The following is a 16952-nucleotide window of genomic DNA, read 5'->3' as shown; positions in this document are numbered from 1 at the left end:
GACGAGTTGAACTGCTAGCGAGTTACTCGATATCGATTCGAGGGTCAAACTCAAGTCTCAAATTAAGAGGCTCTCCGTGTTTATCAACATGGACCTAAACGAGTTTTTTACATATAAAATAATAATTTATATATTTTTATTATATTGACGCGTTATATCTCTAAATATACACCTTAATTGAATGAATTTCATATTTTACAGTAAAAACAAAATTAACTGCATCTAATATGGTAAATTTTTAATAATCATTTTACCTATTCAACTTGAATCAAACCCGAGCTCGTGTAGTTCATACGCTGCCTGGTTTCAAGTTCGAGCTTGAAAATTTAAGCTCATTCCAACTCGAATCCAAGCTTGTATAATACACTTGACTTGACATTGGCATAATTCATCTTCAGCTCGTTTACAACTTGTCCCTACCAATACCACAGTAATCAATTATATTCCCAACAGATCAGAAAATAGCCCAGATGACAATCTAAAACTTCTGAGCTGTAAGAGAAGTAATATTGCTTATGATGACACGAGAAAAGGAAAAGGGTAAACAAATAATGGTAGATGCTGAGAATGAATTAACATTAATCCTTGTCATTAACTATCTACCTTAAAATACAAACTTTAATTCTTCATGTCGAATACTTTCCAAGAAGAGAAAATTTCAGAATTACCTTTTATATGATATCTGATTAATACTTAGTGGTCCTTGCCCTTGTGATTTCTGATTATTTGTTTAATCTTGACAGTTAAAAGTGGTCCTGATGATCTTCTTACAAGCCAATCTCCATGAATTATCATTCTGCACCAACTCTAATAATTGTCTCCATAATTTTGCAAGCTATAGAGCTATAATTTCAAACTGTACAGCAAAACACATGGCAAAAATAAATAATACAGGCCATAATTGGATATCTTAATTTCCAAGAAATGTAGGACTAACCTCTATTCCTTACTATTTGAGAATTCCAGTGGAAACAAATTTCTTCCTGTCTAGAAGATTCCCCTTTCATTTATTATCTATACCCTGCCAAATATAATAAGAATTTTAGGCGTAAACCATAAGAGGATACCTAATAATTATCCAAATGTATTATATGTGGAGCCCCCAATAAGTTTAGTAAAATTATTCTTAATCTGCTCCATGTTGCAAATGAGATTTTTTTTAAAGATCTTTTCAGCTCTGCATGCATGTTTAGAAATCGAATTAGGAGTGCCGAAGAGACTCTAACTTAAATTTCTCACTAAAGCTACTATGCATGGTATAACCATTATATGCAACAATTTACTAGCCAATAATTAAGAGTCAACCTGTAAGGGTACATATATCACATTTGAACTCCTTTCCGACGCGATTTATCAGAAACCTCTGCAAGAACAGGCACCATCCTTAAAGTGATGAAAGCGATTAGAATCTCTCAGTACAACCTCCCTTCCCTGTGTCTTGGAAATGAACTTGGCTGTTTCATGACAGTCACTGCAGATTCTTAGATTTTTCGTTACCCGTATTGCTTTGCCAGGCGGAAAGTTTAATATTCCAAAAGCCATGGCCAACTTCTCACTATGCCCACATAGAGCAATTTCCTTCTCGAGGGTATCTTCATTAAGCAATGCGTATCTCATTTTACGAAAGTAATCTTCTTCCTTCATCTTTGATCTTAACTTTCTCAATAAAGACTCGATCTTTTGCGTTTGAGGGTGTGAAGTATCTCCAGCAACAAATATATTTACTTTTCCCTTAACCTCTATCCAACTGCAGCTTGGGTTTTTCTTTAACACCTGCCTACCGATCCTCTCTCTTAATTTTTTCACTTCTTCCCACTTTTCAGCATCAGAGTAGATATTTGCTAGAAGTACATAGTATCCCGTGTTCTCTGGTTCTAATTCAAAGACATGTTCTGCTACCTTCTCTGCTAACTTGATATTATGGTGAGTCCTGCAGCCGCAGAGCAAAGAGCCCCAGATTGTGACATTTGGTTTAACTGGCATTGATTTTATGAATTTATAAGCCATTGCTAATTTCCCGGAGCGAGCAAGAAGATCTACAACACAAGCATAGTGTTCGAGTTCTGGCTTAATGTTGTATTCATGTTGCATAATGTTAAAGAACTTCCATCCTTCATCTAATAATCCAGAATGACTACAAGCATATAGTATAGAGATGAAGGAAATTTCATCAGGCTCGATCCCTGCTTGCCTCATCTCTTGGAAGGCGGCAATAGCTTCTTTACCAAAACCGTGCATTCCATACCCAGCAATCATCACCGTCCATGAGATCAGGTCCTTCATAGCAATCCTATCAAAGAGTAACTGTGCAAGAGCTATCGCCCCACATTTCACATACATGTCGACAAGAGCATTGGCAGCATGCTGGTCAGAAAAGCAACCATTTCTCAGTATGTAACCATGGATCTCTCTGCCTCTATCTAGAGCAGCTAGGCTACCACAAGCTGGAAGAATACATGCCAGTGTTCTATTATCAGGTTTTCGTTCTTGTAGCATTGCAATAAAATGACATAGAGCTTCATTTGGAAGACCGTTTTTGGAGTACCCACCAATCATAGTATTCCAAGAGATAATGTCCTTTGTGGGCATCTCAAGAAAAACTGCATTAGCCTCTTCCATGCTTCCACATTTTGCATACATATCCATGAGAGCATTGCATGCATAGAGATCCAACTGCATATTATTTCTCCTAATATAGTTATGTACCTCTCTACCATTCTCCAATGACTCATTACAAGCACAGGCATGAAGCAACATTGTCACAGTAAAAATATCCGGTCTAACACCTTCTCTTTCCATTTCACGGAACAACTCCATAGCATCTCCAGACAAACCTTCTCGAGCATAACCTGCAATCAAAGAAGTCCAAGATACTACACTTTTTTCACCCATCTTCTTAAAAACTCGAGTTGCATCAGTCAAATCACCACACTTAGAATACATATCCAGTAGCGTATTAGCAAAGGTCAATCTCCGATCAAAAGAGGCTTTTATCGCAAGAGCATGAACCGCTCTACCTAGTAGAACGTTCCCACAGTTTGCACAAGCTGCAAGTACAATGACCATTGAGGTCAAATCAAAGCCAACTCCCATAACTACCATCTCTATAAAAATCTGAATTCCTTCCTCAGGAAGGTCATTATCCACCAAACCACTTACCATCGAATTCCAAGTAACAACATCTCGGTCAGTCAATTCATCGAACACCTTCAGCGCACTTCTAACTTTTCTAACCTTAAAATAAAATGCTATAAGAGAGTTAACAACAGCATTATAAGAACCAAAACCTAACTTCAGCAAATACCCATGAACCCATTCACCTTCCTTAACACTACCTAAAGCTGCAAAACACTTCAAAACGCAAGAAAACGTATGCGAATTCACTTTTATTTCTAAACCCAACATCTTCCTAAAAATGTATACACTTTCCTCAAAAGCACCAATCTTTGCATACCCATTCAACATAAAATTCCACAGAAAAACTTTCTCATTCGCAACCTTATCAAAAACCCGCCTCCCTTCTCTTATATCCCCACAATTGACATACATAAACACAAGCTTCGTCCCCAAAAGACCATCTATCGGAATCTTACTCGCGCTAATAATAGAATGCACCCGTTTTCCATCTTTTAACGAGTTAAACTCCGCGCAAAGTTGCAGTATTGAACAATAAGTACTAGACTCAATTTCAATTTTTGGAGTCATGTCTAGCAATTCTATGGCTTTTCTAAGATTGCCCACTTCACATAATTCATTAATTTTTCTGTTGAGATTAGGGTTTTTGTATTCTTTAGTTGGGGAAGAAGAGACAGACAGTGTGGTGGTGTAAGAACTGTACAAAGGTGGTAATAAAAGATTGAAGTTTTTACTAAAAAAGAAGGAATTTTGAGGTTTAATTGAGATATTTCCATGGCTTTTGTTGTTTAGAGAGGTGAAAAAACTTGGTGGTGATGTTTTGGCCGTGGAAATCAGCAACATTGACGGGAGAAAAAAGGGCGGCAATGGGAAGTTTTAACGAGAATAACTAATTAACTGAACTTGTGAAAAATGAAAGAAGACTTGTTAAAAACTCCAACTTTATTTTCTTTCACTTTGATATATAAGTAGCAATGCATATTAATAATAATAAAGCTTACCCTCTATATTATATCCAGCTAAAAATAAGAGTTGTTTTTTTAATTCGAATTAAAAATTTGAAAATTTAGAAATTATTTGATTAAAAAAGTTATTTATACGAGAAACAATACAATGTTACAATTGAAATTACAATAATGAAAAATCAAGTTCCAACGTTTTATTTTTGTAGTGATTTATGCATATAAATCAAAAGTTGGCACTGATCTGACTCTTACGTCTTTAGAAGTTTTATTTACATATCTGCTATTTTAGGTGGGTTTAGGCTAAATTTTATCAGATTTTTGGTCATTTAATTAACAGTTTGATTCATTTTTTTTTTAGATTAGCGTAGCTTGCATGGAAAAGTAAAACAGAAGGGTTCTGCTCTCAAATTCACATATTAAGATTAGATATGAAGATGAAAAAAATCAGTTAATTTTGCTAATTAGAATATGCTTTTTACACTAACTATTTCCTAGTACAAGCTACTCAAAGATTCCAAGTTCACTGGCCCTCTTTCTCGAATATCTCGAAGTACTGGTAAATAATAGTCACAGAAAGCAAAATTCCAGTTCCGGAGCCAATTGCTCCCATGAAATCCGCCAATATTGCGAGTACTCCAATGCACATTCCTCTAAAGGCAGCTGCTATCAGAATGTAGCGATTCAATTCTTTTTCTAAGTTTGAATCACAGTGTCCTGGCATAACCATATGTTGTTCCTACACAACCAAAAAATATATAAGTTCCGTAGATTTTAAATATACATCATTTATTTAGTGTATTATCTATTATTCATTCGAGAACTTGATTCAATCATACAAAACACTTAGATATTAAACAAGCGCCTCTTAAAATTTATACTAATTTATTTTTAATGAAAATAATACCTTGAGCTGCTTAGCAACATCTTTGGCAGAAGACCCCGAAACCTCAATCCATGTCTTCGAGAAGAGAGCACATGCTGAAAGCATGAATACGATATAGAATAGAGCATGGAAAGGATTGGTTGCGATATCGGCAAAACTGCATTGCAAGAGAAAAATATTAAGATATAACAAAAATGTGAACCAACTTGGCAAAATATACACAGTGCTATAATCACTATATCATAAAGATAGTTCAGAAAATGAATATTTTGCTTCACCTTGATGGAGGTGTCACATAGTAAGCAAGACCATCAATTGGAATAGATCGACCACTGGAGTATTCGGTTTCTTTCCATATTCCTAAAAGATTTACCAATAAGTTCCCACTGAACCTCTTGTATAGCAACTGCACAGATAAACATAATGTCAATCATTTAGTAGTGCTAAATAGGTAGGGCAATGAACCGATGTGAAGCGAGTTGTGATACCTGAGAGATGAAATAAAGATTGGATACAAGCGCGGATCGCAGAATAATCGGCATGTTCGATGTGTAAAACACCCTTGTTGACCACGGGCATTCTTAGACTTGAGAGGCAGAACCACACGAAATCCTTGAAAATATATCACGATCAAAAAGATCAAAACGGTAGCGAGCAAGCTGGTAAGATTAGGCAGATTCTGCCTATAGAAAGCCTCTCGGAGAGCGCTAATTTTATCCGTCCTAGTGACGAGAAGATGGAATAGAGCAACAACAGCACCTTCAAATTCAGCACCCCTACCGCTGTTGATCGTGGTTGGACTAAATCCTTTCCATATGATATTTTCACTGCACGAACAGCAACAGAACATTATGGGCAAAACAGAATAAAAATATTTAAAGAAGGGGAGATAAAATTAAGAATGTACTGCACCAGGTATTGGTAGCAATGAAAAGGGAAATGGCAGAGCCTAGACCGTATCCCTTTTGGAGAAGCTCGTCGAGGCAAATAACAATAATGGCAGCAAAAGTTAGCTGAATGATAATGAGAAGAGCATTCCCAACACCAAGCTGCCCAACGCTACCATACATCCCAGAGAGCACATAAGCAAGAGCCTCACCAACAGCAATCAGAATCCCCAACAATTTTTGTGCTCCATTGCTATATATAAAGAAAAAGCCATGAATATAAAAAAGATTACATTAAGAGAGGATATAAAAACGACCTTGTTTTGTTATTTTTGAAAATGCAATTTGTTAACCTACACGTTGTCGTTTTTGTCAATCTAGGACTCAAAAATGATTTTTAGCTAAGTTTAATGACCAGATAAAGACAAAAAATAGTTTAAGGACCGGATGAACAAGTATAGTTTAAGTATCTGGAAATAGGTTATCCCTTTTTAAAATAAAATTAAAGAGTTAAGAAATTTGAAGCTTTTAGATTTAATTAAAATTATTTATATAAAAATAATAAAAATATTTTTAATTTTGTAAAAAATTAATTAAAAATTAGGGATTATCATCCAAAAATATAACAATTTTTTTAATTGTGTTTATTTTTATTCTAAATTTTTAAAATTATCAATATTACCTCATTTCTCAATTTTTAGTTTCATTTGTACTCATTTTTTCAAATTGGAATTTTTTTATCGTCAAAAAAATTCAAATATGTCGTACATATTTAGAATGTAATCTAAATATGTCTTTAATATTTTAAAAAGTAAGATTGTGTGTTAAATATAAAGGAGATATTGAACTTTTTTCAAAAAAAAAATCAATTTGAAAAAAACAATACATTTGAAATTTAAACTTTAGAAAATGAGATACAATTGGTGATTTTAAAAGATTAGAATATAAATGAAAAAAGTCAAAAAAATTGGGTGTTTTTTTGGATGATTAAGTCTAAAGATTAATATTGTCAAAAAAAAAGTCTAAAGATTAATAGTGGAGAATCCAATGGTCTACTATAGCCTAAAGCAAAGATGTGGCCTAGCTATTTCTTGGCGATAAAAATTAGAAGAAAAATGATTTGATTCATGAGTCCAATTTAAGAAAATAATAATCATCTTTGAACCAAAGTCAATTGCATACTGAGAATCTGAAGGCATGGATGCCATTTTTTTCCACCCAAATTCAATCATCACTCTTCAATCCTGTTTTCATTTCAGCAAGCAGATTAATCAGAGAACATTTTATTGCTCTTTGAGAGGTATTATCTCCCTTCAATTTTCATCTCCATCAATTTCAAATTGCTTCTGTTATCACTCTGAATTGTAGTGAAACTTGTAATTGATGAAAATGTTTTTTTTTTATAGTTCATAAAGTCAACTTAATTTCAATTTAATTTAGTTTGAGTTGAAGATGTTGAATTCATTACAGAAACACATAGAATAGTTGAAAGCTCCTAAGAATTCCAAGTATTTAAAGGTTTTGTGGCTTTGTTATGTATTTTTAAGTTAAACAAAGTTCATTTTTGTTTCGAAAACACTTTATAAACTTCCAAGGTTAACATTCATGACATGTTATAAAAAAGTGATTGTTTCGACTTTTTTTGTTTTAATATATTTACTCAGGCATTAGTTCGTCAAAAGATTGTTCATTTGTTTGATTGAGTTTATGGTATGTAATGTCCGATGCTAGATAGCGCATTCACGTCATCTCTTTAGTTCAGAAATCTTTGCTATGTTGTCTCTAGAATCCAAACTTGTTTGTTAACTTAAACTGAGAAGTAACGTTTTGATGCAGCTTGTTAAATTTGGCAGAGATTGCAGATAGGCCTTCAGCTTTTACTTTGCCAAATATTGTGCTTCAGGTAAGTATTTCAAATGATTGCGGTAGAAGAGGCAGATCATTAAGAAAAAGTTATTTACTGGTAAGAACGAAAACGGAAGATACAACTGAAAAATATCCACTGTCCGATGGCAAACCACCCAGGCCTCGACAGGAGGAGGTGCTTGCTCTTTTCAGACGGATCAACTCCTCAATCTCGAACAAAGAGGCTAAAAGTAAACCAGAGACAAACATCAGACTGTCCAAGGAGATGTTGCCGGCAAATAAATCAATCGGAGAGAATCTACAACAATCAAAGAAGCAAGACCGAGATGTTCGAAATATGAAATATGATCAACAAAATGATGTACTACGATTGGCAGCAAAATTCAATGTAAATAGACCACCGTCTAAATTTGTTAGGTCATCTCTGGTACCATCTCAATCAATCCCGAAGGTTCAGTTGAATAGTGTCCAATCAAGAGCAACAGATAATGAAAAGGCTTCGAAATTGCTACATTTAGAGGAAATGAGACTGCTCGAGCTGAAGGAAGTAGCCAAGTCTCGAGGAATTAAAGGTTACTCTAAGTTGAAGAAGGGTCAGCTTTTGGAACTACTAAAGTCACAAGAGACTGAACTTGAACAGAATTGAAATGAGTTCATAATGCTAAAAGCAGGACTTTTAGTTTCTATTAGAGAATATATATGTAAATGCATAAACTGTTTAAACAAGATGGGAAAAAATAGTATTCCAAATTCTACCAATACAAAATTCTCTTCAACAGTTGCAACGCAAAGAGGATAAAAAAACAGAAAGGCAAAGGGGACTACAGATATAACTCTCGCCAAAACTTGAACACAACAAAGTCTAACCAATTGTTTGAGCCTTGTTAAGAATGACTCCTTCATATTTCACCTGAAACCACTTCATGGCATCATCCTTTGTAACCCTCTGATGAATTCCAACACGAGCCTTGCATCTTCGGCGGCGGCCAACACGGTAGCCTGGGCGCTCAAGAACAACATAGAAGTCCATGCCATAGATACCGGTTGAAGGATCATACCTGGCAGGAGATTTTACAATATCAATGACATTTACAATACCAAATACAAGCATGAAAATAGACACTAATACATCCAACTATTAATTTTTCATCAAAGGTGGAAATCGACTCTTTCGAGTCTCATGTTAGTTGTTAGTTACCAAGGCGTGGTTCGAACCCACAACCTCTCGATGCACTTAGAGACACCTTAACCATTCAGGCTAGGCCCACATTGGCATTCATCCAACTATTCAATTTCAAGAAGGCTGCATAAAACATGCAACGATTCAATTTCAAGAAGACTGCCTAAAACATGAAACCCTTAGCACAGATTAGATTTATAACACTTTAAGATAAATGCAGGTGTTACAATCAAGATTTGAGGAGAAAATCACTCATTTCATTAAATGTCAGATTTCCTTGCTTCTCTATCAGCCTTATGCCTCATTTTCAGATCAGTAATTAGAACAAAACACTAAAACAAAGAATATATTTCATGAATCACTCTCTTATAAACCAATCCTCTATAAAACATACCCAATCTTTACATCATCACATAGTGCACTCTCTCTCGATGGTTTGACAAACTCACATAAACAAATTATATCATGTGATTAGAGATTTAAGATACAGCTAAAATAATATGTAAGATACAAAAAACTCCAAGAACAAAACAAAACTCGCTGCAAAGAGACATGATAAACTGAATCGCAATAACAGAGTAAGAATTGGCAACAGCATAAAAATGAATATCACAATGTACCAAAACTCATTGAAACTGGTAGACATCCCCCAAAACACCAATTTCATCATAAGTTAATAACGACTACAATTAGCATTTCAATGTACAGCAAACAGAAGCTACTACCAATATACTAGCAACACAATCAACTGTCAAATAAAATGAAAAACTAACTCACTTGATGCCAAGATCAATGTGCTCTTGGATACCAAATCCAAAGCAGCCAGTGTCACTAAAGTTCTTCCTTAAAAGCTCGTATTCCTTCACCTTTAAACCACTCTCGAGTAGCTGCATAGCCTTCTCTCCTCTAACGGTCACATAGCAAGCAATCTTCTCATTACGTCTAATACCGAACGACCTAACGGTATACCTAGCTGCTCAATACAATTACCATAACACAAACATAAAATCAATATAATTTAACAAATTAAAAACATAAACATATATTTCAAAAAACACAAAATCTAAATTATACCTTTGGAGAAAACTGGAGTTTGACCACTAAGTTGCTCTAGCACCTATTTGATCAAATAAATAATTTAATTAAATGAGATCAGGGGCAAGGTTGTTAATATTTGGCGAAAATGGAAGAAAAAGACGAAACTGACCTTGCTGGCGCGAGTGAGACGATCGCCGCTTTCACCGACGGAGATGTTGAGGACGAGCTTTTGAACCTTAATCTCCCTCATAGGGTTTGATAGCTTCTTCTCTGAAGCCTGAGAAATCAAACAATTTAATTATTAGATTAACAGAAGCATTATTAAATTAGCTAAAAAAATAGAATTACAGTAACTGACCATTGCTACAGGTTTAAGCGGCGGCGGCGGGGAGTTGAACGGCGGAAATAGAAGTGTTGGGGCTGGAGAAAGAGCGGGTGATAATGGTGTTAGGGTTCTTAAATAAGTGATGAAGCCTATCTAGGGTTTTGGTGACAGATCGTATACCGTATACGGATAAAATGACTGTAAAACCCTTAAACGAGGATAAAAAATAAAAAATAAAAAAGTTCCGTTGCCGGGATTTGAACCCGGGTCTTTCGGGTGAGAGCCGAATATCCTGACCAACTAGACTACAACGGATTATTGTTACATATTTTCATTTTTCCTTAAACTTACATTACTTATATAAAATATAATATAATAGAAAAATATAAAAATAAAATAACCAATCACTTTAAAAGAAGACATGCAACCAATCAACATTTTGTAGGGTTTTTTTAATATATAAATTTATATTAATTTTTAAATTATTAAAGAAATTAAAATTTTGTTAGCTAATATGTTTTAAATTTGTGTTAACAGATAGTTTATTTATTTAAAAGAATTCATAAATATTGTCAAAAAAAAGAATTCATAAATGATAAATTTTATAAGATATACTACTTTTAGAAGAAATAAAAATTACATAAGTACACGACTTTTTATAGAAAATTAAAATAATTAATGAAAATATACAGAAAAATTGTCATTTTTATAAATTCAATTAATTCTTGTGTATAAAATAAAATTAATTTGAAAAGTAAATTGACAACACTACAACAGACTAGTTATTTCTGGTATCACTTGTGTTACATTAAATGGCCAAATATCATTGGCTAAATGTTAAATATTTAAAATACCATGTACTTGAATTGTATTTCCCCTTTGATTTGATGTGGAGAATTACTTATGTGAGGCCTACTTCAAGTGGCCAAGTCCTCCGACTACATTCAAGCCCGTTATTTTGGCTGATTTAAATCAAAAGAATTCTAACACTAACACCATCCCCAACTAACCTAACTAAACAATCTCAGATAAAAAAGATTACTTATCTAATGGACCAAAAATTCTATGAAACAACATAGTATAAGCAATAAAGAGCAATGAGCAATCAAACAAGTATTTCTTTATAAATAATTGTATACACTTTTATCTATTTGACTGTGATGACATCTGAATGAGCCTGCAGAGAGATGAGTCGACCTGATTGCGATGTAGTATCATTATCCTTCAAAAACGCAGCGAATTTTGGTAATTTCAAGTGTCAAAGTTCGCAATTTGAAGAATCAACTGGCATGCTATGAACTGTGTGGAGCATGTAATAGATATGAACTCGATTTGCTAGCCATTAGAACATATTTACTCGGAAAAACCATGGCAGCACAAAAGCTATTACGAGGCACGCCATCAGGAAGTTGCAAAAAGGCTGACCTCGCCAACATCCTCCGCCTCTCTCTGATGAGTTACTGTTACTACCGATGAATCTCCTTTGGTTCCACTCTTCCATAAATCTGTTTTCTCCGACTCCTGTCACATTCTTTGCTGTCTCTCCGCATATCTCGCACATTCTGCGTGATAAAAGAAAAGAAAGCATATCACTGTAATTAAGAAATTTGAATCAAGTGAAGCACATTGAAGGCAGTTGTAGTACTATAGAGAAATGTATCTAGCGGAATTAAGAAGACAAGCCATTGTTGCGAGTGCGTTAAAATTAATAAGAACTAAAATTAAAATAGTCTCAAAAAACAATCTATAGTTCAGCGCTGATGTAAGATTCATTCATAGATGATAAGGATCCACCCATGTGAATTTCACAGTAATAAAAGTTTACAATGATCAATTAGTTGACTGTAGCAGAATTTGTAAGCTTGGTGTGCACACATGGATAGATGTATTTAAATGGAATGCCTATGATGATGCTAGATTCTTCATGTTCTAATCTTACGATAACCTACACATTTCAAGCCGTAGAACTAATGCAATTCAACTTGTTGGTTACAGCTAATTTCCTGAACAGTAAAATAGCACAACCGAGAAATATCCCAAAGTTCTCACAGCTCTGTAATAGCATAAATTTCACTCAAAGGTCACGAATGAGAAAAGGGGTGCTGTTTACTAGGGTTCAGTCCCCTCGGCAGTTGTTAAAAGAAAGCAAGCAAGCATATGGTCTTCAAGCATTAGTAAAGATGATGAATCTAGAGTAGATTCCTGATCTAGTGCCAATTTGAAGAATCTATTGTGCTTGAAGACCTAGGAACAGATCTATGCCAACTTCAACAAATATATTTTAGGGATAGGACATTGAATTTTCTTGCAATTAAATAGCATGTGGCGAACTTAAATTTCACCATAATCAAATTCATCAAATCAAGACTAACTTCAATAAAAAAACTTTTGTATATTAGCAAAAGACGAGAAGATAATGTACGATCTAATGATTACAAATCTTCATTCAATCACATATACTATGTTGCACTATAACTTGTCCCATTCTAAGTTTTTGTATTTCGTTTCCGTTTCTAACAACTGTTTTGAAACTCCAAAACTTTATATTTATACCCTATTCTTTTAAAAGTGGTATTTTCAGCATTTTTGTTTTCGTGCAACAGCGTATATAAACAGGTGCAGACATAAACAGAAAACACAAATCTTAAAAACTCTGCTTATGACAACAGTAACCATCATTACCTGTTTCCTTTTAGCTTAAACCAGGCCTCTGCACAATAAGCATGAGCAATGCCAAGCTCATCTTTACACCCACAACCAAGCTCAATTAGATCCATAGAAGATGTGGTGGCTGTGGTTTCCGCCATTACCTCAGAACTCAAGTGACAAATCCTACAAACCGTTTCTCCGTCACAATCCTTAAAACCCCCTCCACCACCACATTTCACATCAATCACACACGATTGCTCCTCCGCTTTGGATAGCTTTGTTTTTGACTTATCAATCAGTACCTTACTCGGCCCCAATTCTCCGTCCTTTACTCCCAGTTGCTCGTTTCCACTACTAATCGATGGAATCTCTTCTGAGTTTACGATTATTACAGTCTCGAGCACAACAGCATTAGTTGAATTACTCGGATCCTGACGACTTTTTTCACCAACTTGCTCCACTACAACATCATTTATTCTACTAACACATGTTTTCTGATCTAGCACCACACCATTCAATCCCAAATCATCAATCTTTGTACTTAATTTTCTGTTTTGTCCACTAATCGTTACAATTTCTCCTGAATTGATCACAATCATTCTTTCAAGAACAACCTCATTAACCGCATAACTTAAATTCCCACTAGTTCCTCCATCTAACGGCTCACGAATTCCCATCTTAGTCGACTCCAATCCGTAATTAATCGCATCCAAATCCCTAATTTCTCTCCCAACACGCATCATATCATCAGAATTGCTCATTCCTCCAGTTAAACTCCTACCAGTTTCTTGATCAAAACTGCCAACAACTGTTTTACTTTCATCACTTCTTAAATCCATTAATATCACCACTATATAAACCCTGAACTCTCAAGAACCTCAAAAACAAATACCAATACCACCACCAATCATAAATACAAAACAGATCCCATCATCCCTTAAATCTCCACACAAACCACCAAAATTCATGTTCATACACAAAAATTAACCATGCATCAATCTAAACAAACCCAATAATAGAAAAGGAAACAATTTCTATTAAAAACGCGAAACCCAGATCAAACCGACGAGCTATAACTCAAAGTATAAATGCTCAGCACTAAACTGCTAAAGTCGTGAGTTCAAATCCTCCGACAAGATCAAATACATACTCAAATTCTATAAAGACTTATAAAATATGTCATAAATGAATTTAAAATAAAGTGTGAAAAAGAAAAGGATCTATCTTTCTGACAAGAAGTTAAACTGCACCAAATACTGTCTCTTCAATACAGATAAGAGAGACAGATTAGGTGGAGAAAAGTGACTGAAATACTAAATTAAATAGCAAGTGTAAATTTAGAGAATAAATAAAGATTTGGTTGAGTTGAGTGATTACGTTTAAAGTGGGAAAGGTAAGAACTTGATAGCAGGGCAAAGAATTTATTACAATTTAGTCATTTTGGGTTTGATTTGGTTACTATTTTTGGGGTCATGTTGATTTAATCCTTTGTAGGGTGCAGATTATATTGGGTATGAATGAATCTTCACGGGTAAACGCTGACCATTAAATTAGGAAAATAAATGTAGATACACACTTAATCTTCGTGCTAAACCCCTAAATTTTAATTCAGTTTAACTCAGTCCTTTAAATTGGAAAATCGGTGAAACTATCTTTTAATAATTTTGATTGCAATATACTCTTTTCATTTTGATGTTCTCTTTTATTTCAAGTGTTACTATTCATGGTTGTTAAAGTGTTAGGTGCACGTAAAACGCAAAGGGCTTCGTATAGCCCGAGGCGCTAAGCGTAAAAAAGCCTGCCTGTCCAAGTAGATATAGGATTCAGTGGTATTTACTTAGCGATGCGTCATCGTCAACATCATTCTTCTCCTTCGTAATCCATTTTTGAAATCCTTTTTCTCTATTATGAAGTTAGTAGCTCACCTCTCATCTAAAATTGTTTCACTTAACGCTTCAGCAATGTCTAAACGCTTCAGAAATATTTTCCATACACAACACTTTAATCTAGTATTTTTTAACGCTTAAATGCTTTTCGGGTGCACTATTAAGAACTATGTTATTATTATATAGAGTAATGCTTGATTTGGAGTCTGTGATTCAAAAGTTATAGGTTCCTAATGCAAATTGAAATGAGAATGATAAAACATTGAGTGATCCTTGCTCCAAGGATTTAAATATCTTTAGAGAAAAAGTTGAAGCATCTATATGCACCTTTTGACATTAGATTTAGAAAGAAACGTAATTAGATCCAATGACAATGACTTCACCCAATAAATGCCATAGTCATTAAAAGAAGAAAAGGTTGACGTTTGAATGGTAGAATGAGGCTCTTCAAGTTGTTAATTAAGCTTTAAAAAAGATTATAAATTCTTTGCTTGCCGTTTGATTTGTTTTATTCATAGTCTTCTAATTTTAATGATTAGCAAAGATAGGAACAAACACTAATTTCCAATTTATGAATGAATAAAGGGTCAACGCACCCCTTGAACTTGTGACACGGGGTCATCTAGCCCAATTTATACTTTTTTGAGCAACTAACCCTAAAACTCTTCATTTTGGGGTCAAATAACCCCATAATTTATATTTTTATTTTAAAAAACAGATTTAGGATAATTATATCGCAACAATTAGGGAAGTATCTAATTATTTTTTTTGCATCCCTCATCTCCGATTTGTAATTTACGCGTTTTAAAAATACAATTATGGGTTACCTGATCCGAAAATAAAGAGTTTTGGGGTTAGTTGCTAAAAAAAGTATAAATTGGGTTAGATGATCCCATGACACAAGTTTAAGGGGCGCGTTGACTTTTTGTTCATTTATGAATTGAAAGATAAACATAGTAATGGATAAACATAGACATAAAAATTTCCAAGTAGCATTATCTTAATCAAAGAACTACAGACAAATTACTAATCCAACTCTTTATAAACCTATATTCCAAGTAGCATTATCTTCATGTTCATCTTAATTGAATCGAGTCGAAATACTGTTAAATTCAAGCTCGATTCCGCTCAACTTTGATTATGTTTAATTTTTGGCCCAAATTCGAATTGGATAGTGTGGTTAAAATTTAAATTCGACTAGAGTTAACTCATATATAAATATTTAAAACTAAATCTAATGTGAAATAAAGACATTTTTTTAAATATGTATAATTATACAAGAATAAAAAAAATAACTAAAACTCAATTAAACTTATAAATCTATTGAGTTGAATATTTTGATGTACAAACTTGATTTAATAGTTAATTCGAATAGCTCGAGCTCCTTTTGATATTAATCAAATCGATTTTTAATAATTTTTTCATATTTATATTGAGAAGTTTGCTACTTGACTCTACTAATTTACACTTGAAGGTTTAACATTTTAGAAAAGGGGGAGCATATAGTTTTAGTGGTGGAATCATATATAACTTTTGTTCAGTTGGGGCAAAATGGCCGAGCGATATGTTGTACGGTTATTTTTAATAGACCCTTTGACATATTATTTGATGTGTTTTAGATTTTTTTTTTAAACTAAACGACATCGCTGCTTGACTCAAAAAAAAATAAAAAAATTGTTCGTTTCTCTTAAAATTATTATTCGTCATTCATTGATTTTGAACGTTTTGGAATCAGGGTGGGGCAACCATCCCACCTCGCTCCACCCGGGTTCCGCCACTGGTTGTAGTCTTGTTATCTTATCCTATGAAGTATAGATCAACCACAAAATAGCTAATCATAAACATGCGAAATATAATGAAAATTTGGTTAAATGCAGCCAGCCAAATGTTGGTACGGTGCAGTAGTCCTTCATCCCTACCAAAACATGACATTTTAAAGTATTTTCAGGTTCTTACTGCTGTACTTCTGTGTAAACTACCAACATAAGTCGCTGTCTCATGAACCACCACCATGTGCTTCCGCTTGTTTTTGTCTCTATAAGTTTTCCTCTAACAAACAAAATATACAACAATATAAGTTTAATGAGCAAATAGTTATTCTAGTTCTTGAATTTGTGTGTTAGAGTCAATTAATTCAC

At 34.1% G+C, this 16952-nt stretch overlaps 5 protein-coding genes and 1 non-coding gene across 8 annotated transcripts; 1 reads left to right on the top strand and 5 right to left on the bottom strand.

Annotated features, from left to right (window-relative positions):
- Nucleotides 1-114: 114 nt before the first annotated feature.
- On the bottom strand, nt 115-4083 carry LOC126675056 (pentatricopeptide repeat-containing protein DOT4, chloroplastic). 2 transcript variants are annotated; one of them, XM_050369629.2, is made up of 4 exons: nt 1306-4083; nt 938-1021; nt 669-856; nt 115-416 (listed from the first exon to the last, which is right to left on the bottom strand). In XM_050369629.2, the coding sequence occupies exon 1, from the start codon at nt 3976-3978 to the stop codon at nt 1354-1356; it is 2625 nt and encodes an 874-aa protein (XP_050225586.1). In that variant the 5' UTR covers nt 3979-4083; the 3' UTR covers nt 115-416; nt 669-856; nt 938-1021; nt 1306-1353. The 2 variants fall into 2 exon arrangements, with proteins under 2 accessions (XP_050225586.1, XP_050225587.1); XM_050369630.2 differs by having other exon boundaries at nt 951-1021.
- A 480-nt stretch (nt 4084-4563) lies between these two features.
- Nucleotides 4564-7050, bottom strand: LOC126672204 (uncharacterized). The gene is given in 8 exon segments (XM_056104997.1): nt 4564-4836; nt 5005-5140; nt 5262-5389; nt 5472-5542; nt 5545-5810; nt 5896-6123; nt 6228-6247; nt 7036-7050. Coding segments are annotated over 8 exon segments (1080 nt in total). The 3' UTR covers nt 4564-4620.
- On the top strand, nt 6912-8527 carry LOC126673899 (uncharacterized). Of its 2 annotated transcripts, none has more exons than XM_050368210.2 (2): nt 6912-7170; nt 7724-8527. In XM_050368210.2, the coding sequence occupies exons 1-2, from the start codon at nt 7068-7070 to the stop codon at nt 8380-8382; spliced, it is 762 nt and encodes a 253-aa protein (XP_050224167.1). In that variant the 5' UTR covers nt 6912-7067; the 3' UTR covers nt 8383-8527. The 2 variants fall into 2 exon arrangements, 1 of the variants encoding a protein (XP_050224167.1); XR_007639391.2 differs by having other exon boundaries at nt 7053-7170; nt 7707-7796.
- Nucleotides 8385-10471, bottom strand: LOC126673900 (60S ribosomal protein L11). The gene is made up of 5 exons (XM_050368212.2): nt 10313-10471; nt 10124-10231; nt 9991-10033; nt 9694-9889; nt 8385-8794 (listed from the first exon to the last, which is right to left on the bottom strand). The coding sequence occupies exons 1-5, from the start codon at nt 10313-10315 to the stop codon at nt 8599-8601; spliced, it is 546 nt and encodes a 181-aa protein (XP_050224169.1). The 5' UTR covers nt 10316-10471; the 3' UTR covers nt 8385-8598.
- Nucleotides 10472-10521: 50 nt separating this feature from the next.
- TRNAE-CUC (transfer RNA glutamic acid (anticodon CUC)) lies at nt 10522-10594 on the bottom strand. Its single transcript has one exon. It is a non-coding gene; the product is annotated as a tRNA-Glu (tRNA).
- Nucleotides 10595-11308: 714 nt separating this feature from the next.
- On the bottom strand, nt 11309-14418 carry LOC126674112 (uncharacterized). The gene is made up of 2 exons (XM_050368490.2): nt 12962-14418; nt 11309-11841 (listed from the first exon to the last, which is right to left on the bottom strand). Exons 1-2 carry the CDS (start codon nt 13765-13767, stop codon nt 11622-11624), a joined length of 1026 nt encoding a protein of 341 aa, XP_050224447.1. The 5' UTR covers nt 13768-14418; the 3' UTR covers nt 11309-11621.
- Between the last annotated feature and the right edge of the window lie 2534 nt (nt 14419-16952).

The sequence above is a fragment of the Mercurialis annua genome, linkage group LG3 (assembly GCF_937616625.2).
Source record: "Mercurialis annua linkage group LG3, ddMerAnnu1.2, whole genome shotgun sequence".
Classification (NCBI taxonomy): Eukaryota; Viridiplantae; Streptophyta; class Magnoliopsida; order Malpighiales; family Euphorbiaceae; genus Mercurialis; species Mercurialis annua.
The sequence above is the reverse complement of the archived record's forward strand: the minus strand, read 5'-3'. Positions and strand labels throughout refer to the sequence as shown.

Coding starts and splice junctions, on each gene's coding strand:
- LOC126675056 (XM_050369629.2), bottom strand. CDS start 3,978: ATGTTGCTGATTTCCACGGCCAAAACATCACCACCAAGTTTTTTCACC.
- LOC126673899 (XM_050368210.2), top strand. CDS start 7,068: ATGGATGCCATTTTTTTCCACCCAAATTCAATCATCACTCTTCAATCC. Junction 7,171..7,723: donor ATTTTATTGCTCTTTGAGAG/GTATTATCTCCC, acceptor TAAATTTGGCAG/AGATTGCAGATAGGCCTTCA.
- LOC126673900 (XM_050368212.2), bottom strand. Junction 10,034..10,123: donor GTCTCACTCGCGCCAGCAAG/GTCAGTTTCGTC, acceptor TTGATCAAATAG/GTGCTAGAGCAACTTAGTGG. Junction 9,890..9,990: donor AACTCCAGTTTTCTCCAAAG/GTATAATTTAGA, acceptor TGTATTGAGCAG/CTAGGTATACCGTTAGGTCG.
- LOC126674112 (XM_050368490.2), bottom strand. CDS start 13,767: ATGGATTTAAGAAGTGATGAAAGTAAAACAGTTGTTGGCAGTTTTGAT. Junction 11,842..12,961: donor TTTAAGCTAAAAGGAAACAG/GTAATGATGGTT, acceptor TTTATCACGCAG/AATGTGCGAGATATGCGGAG.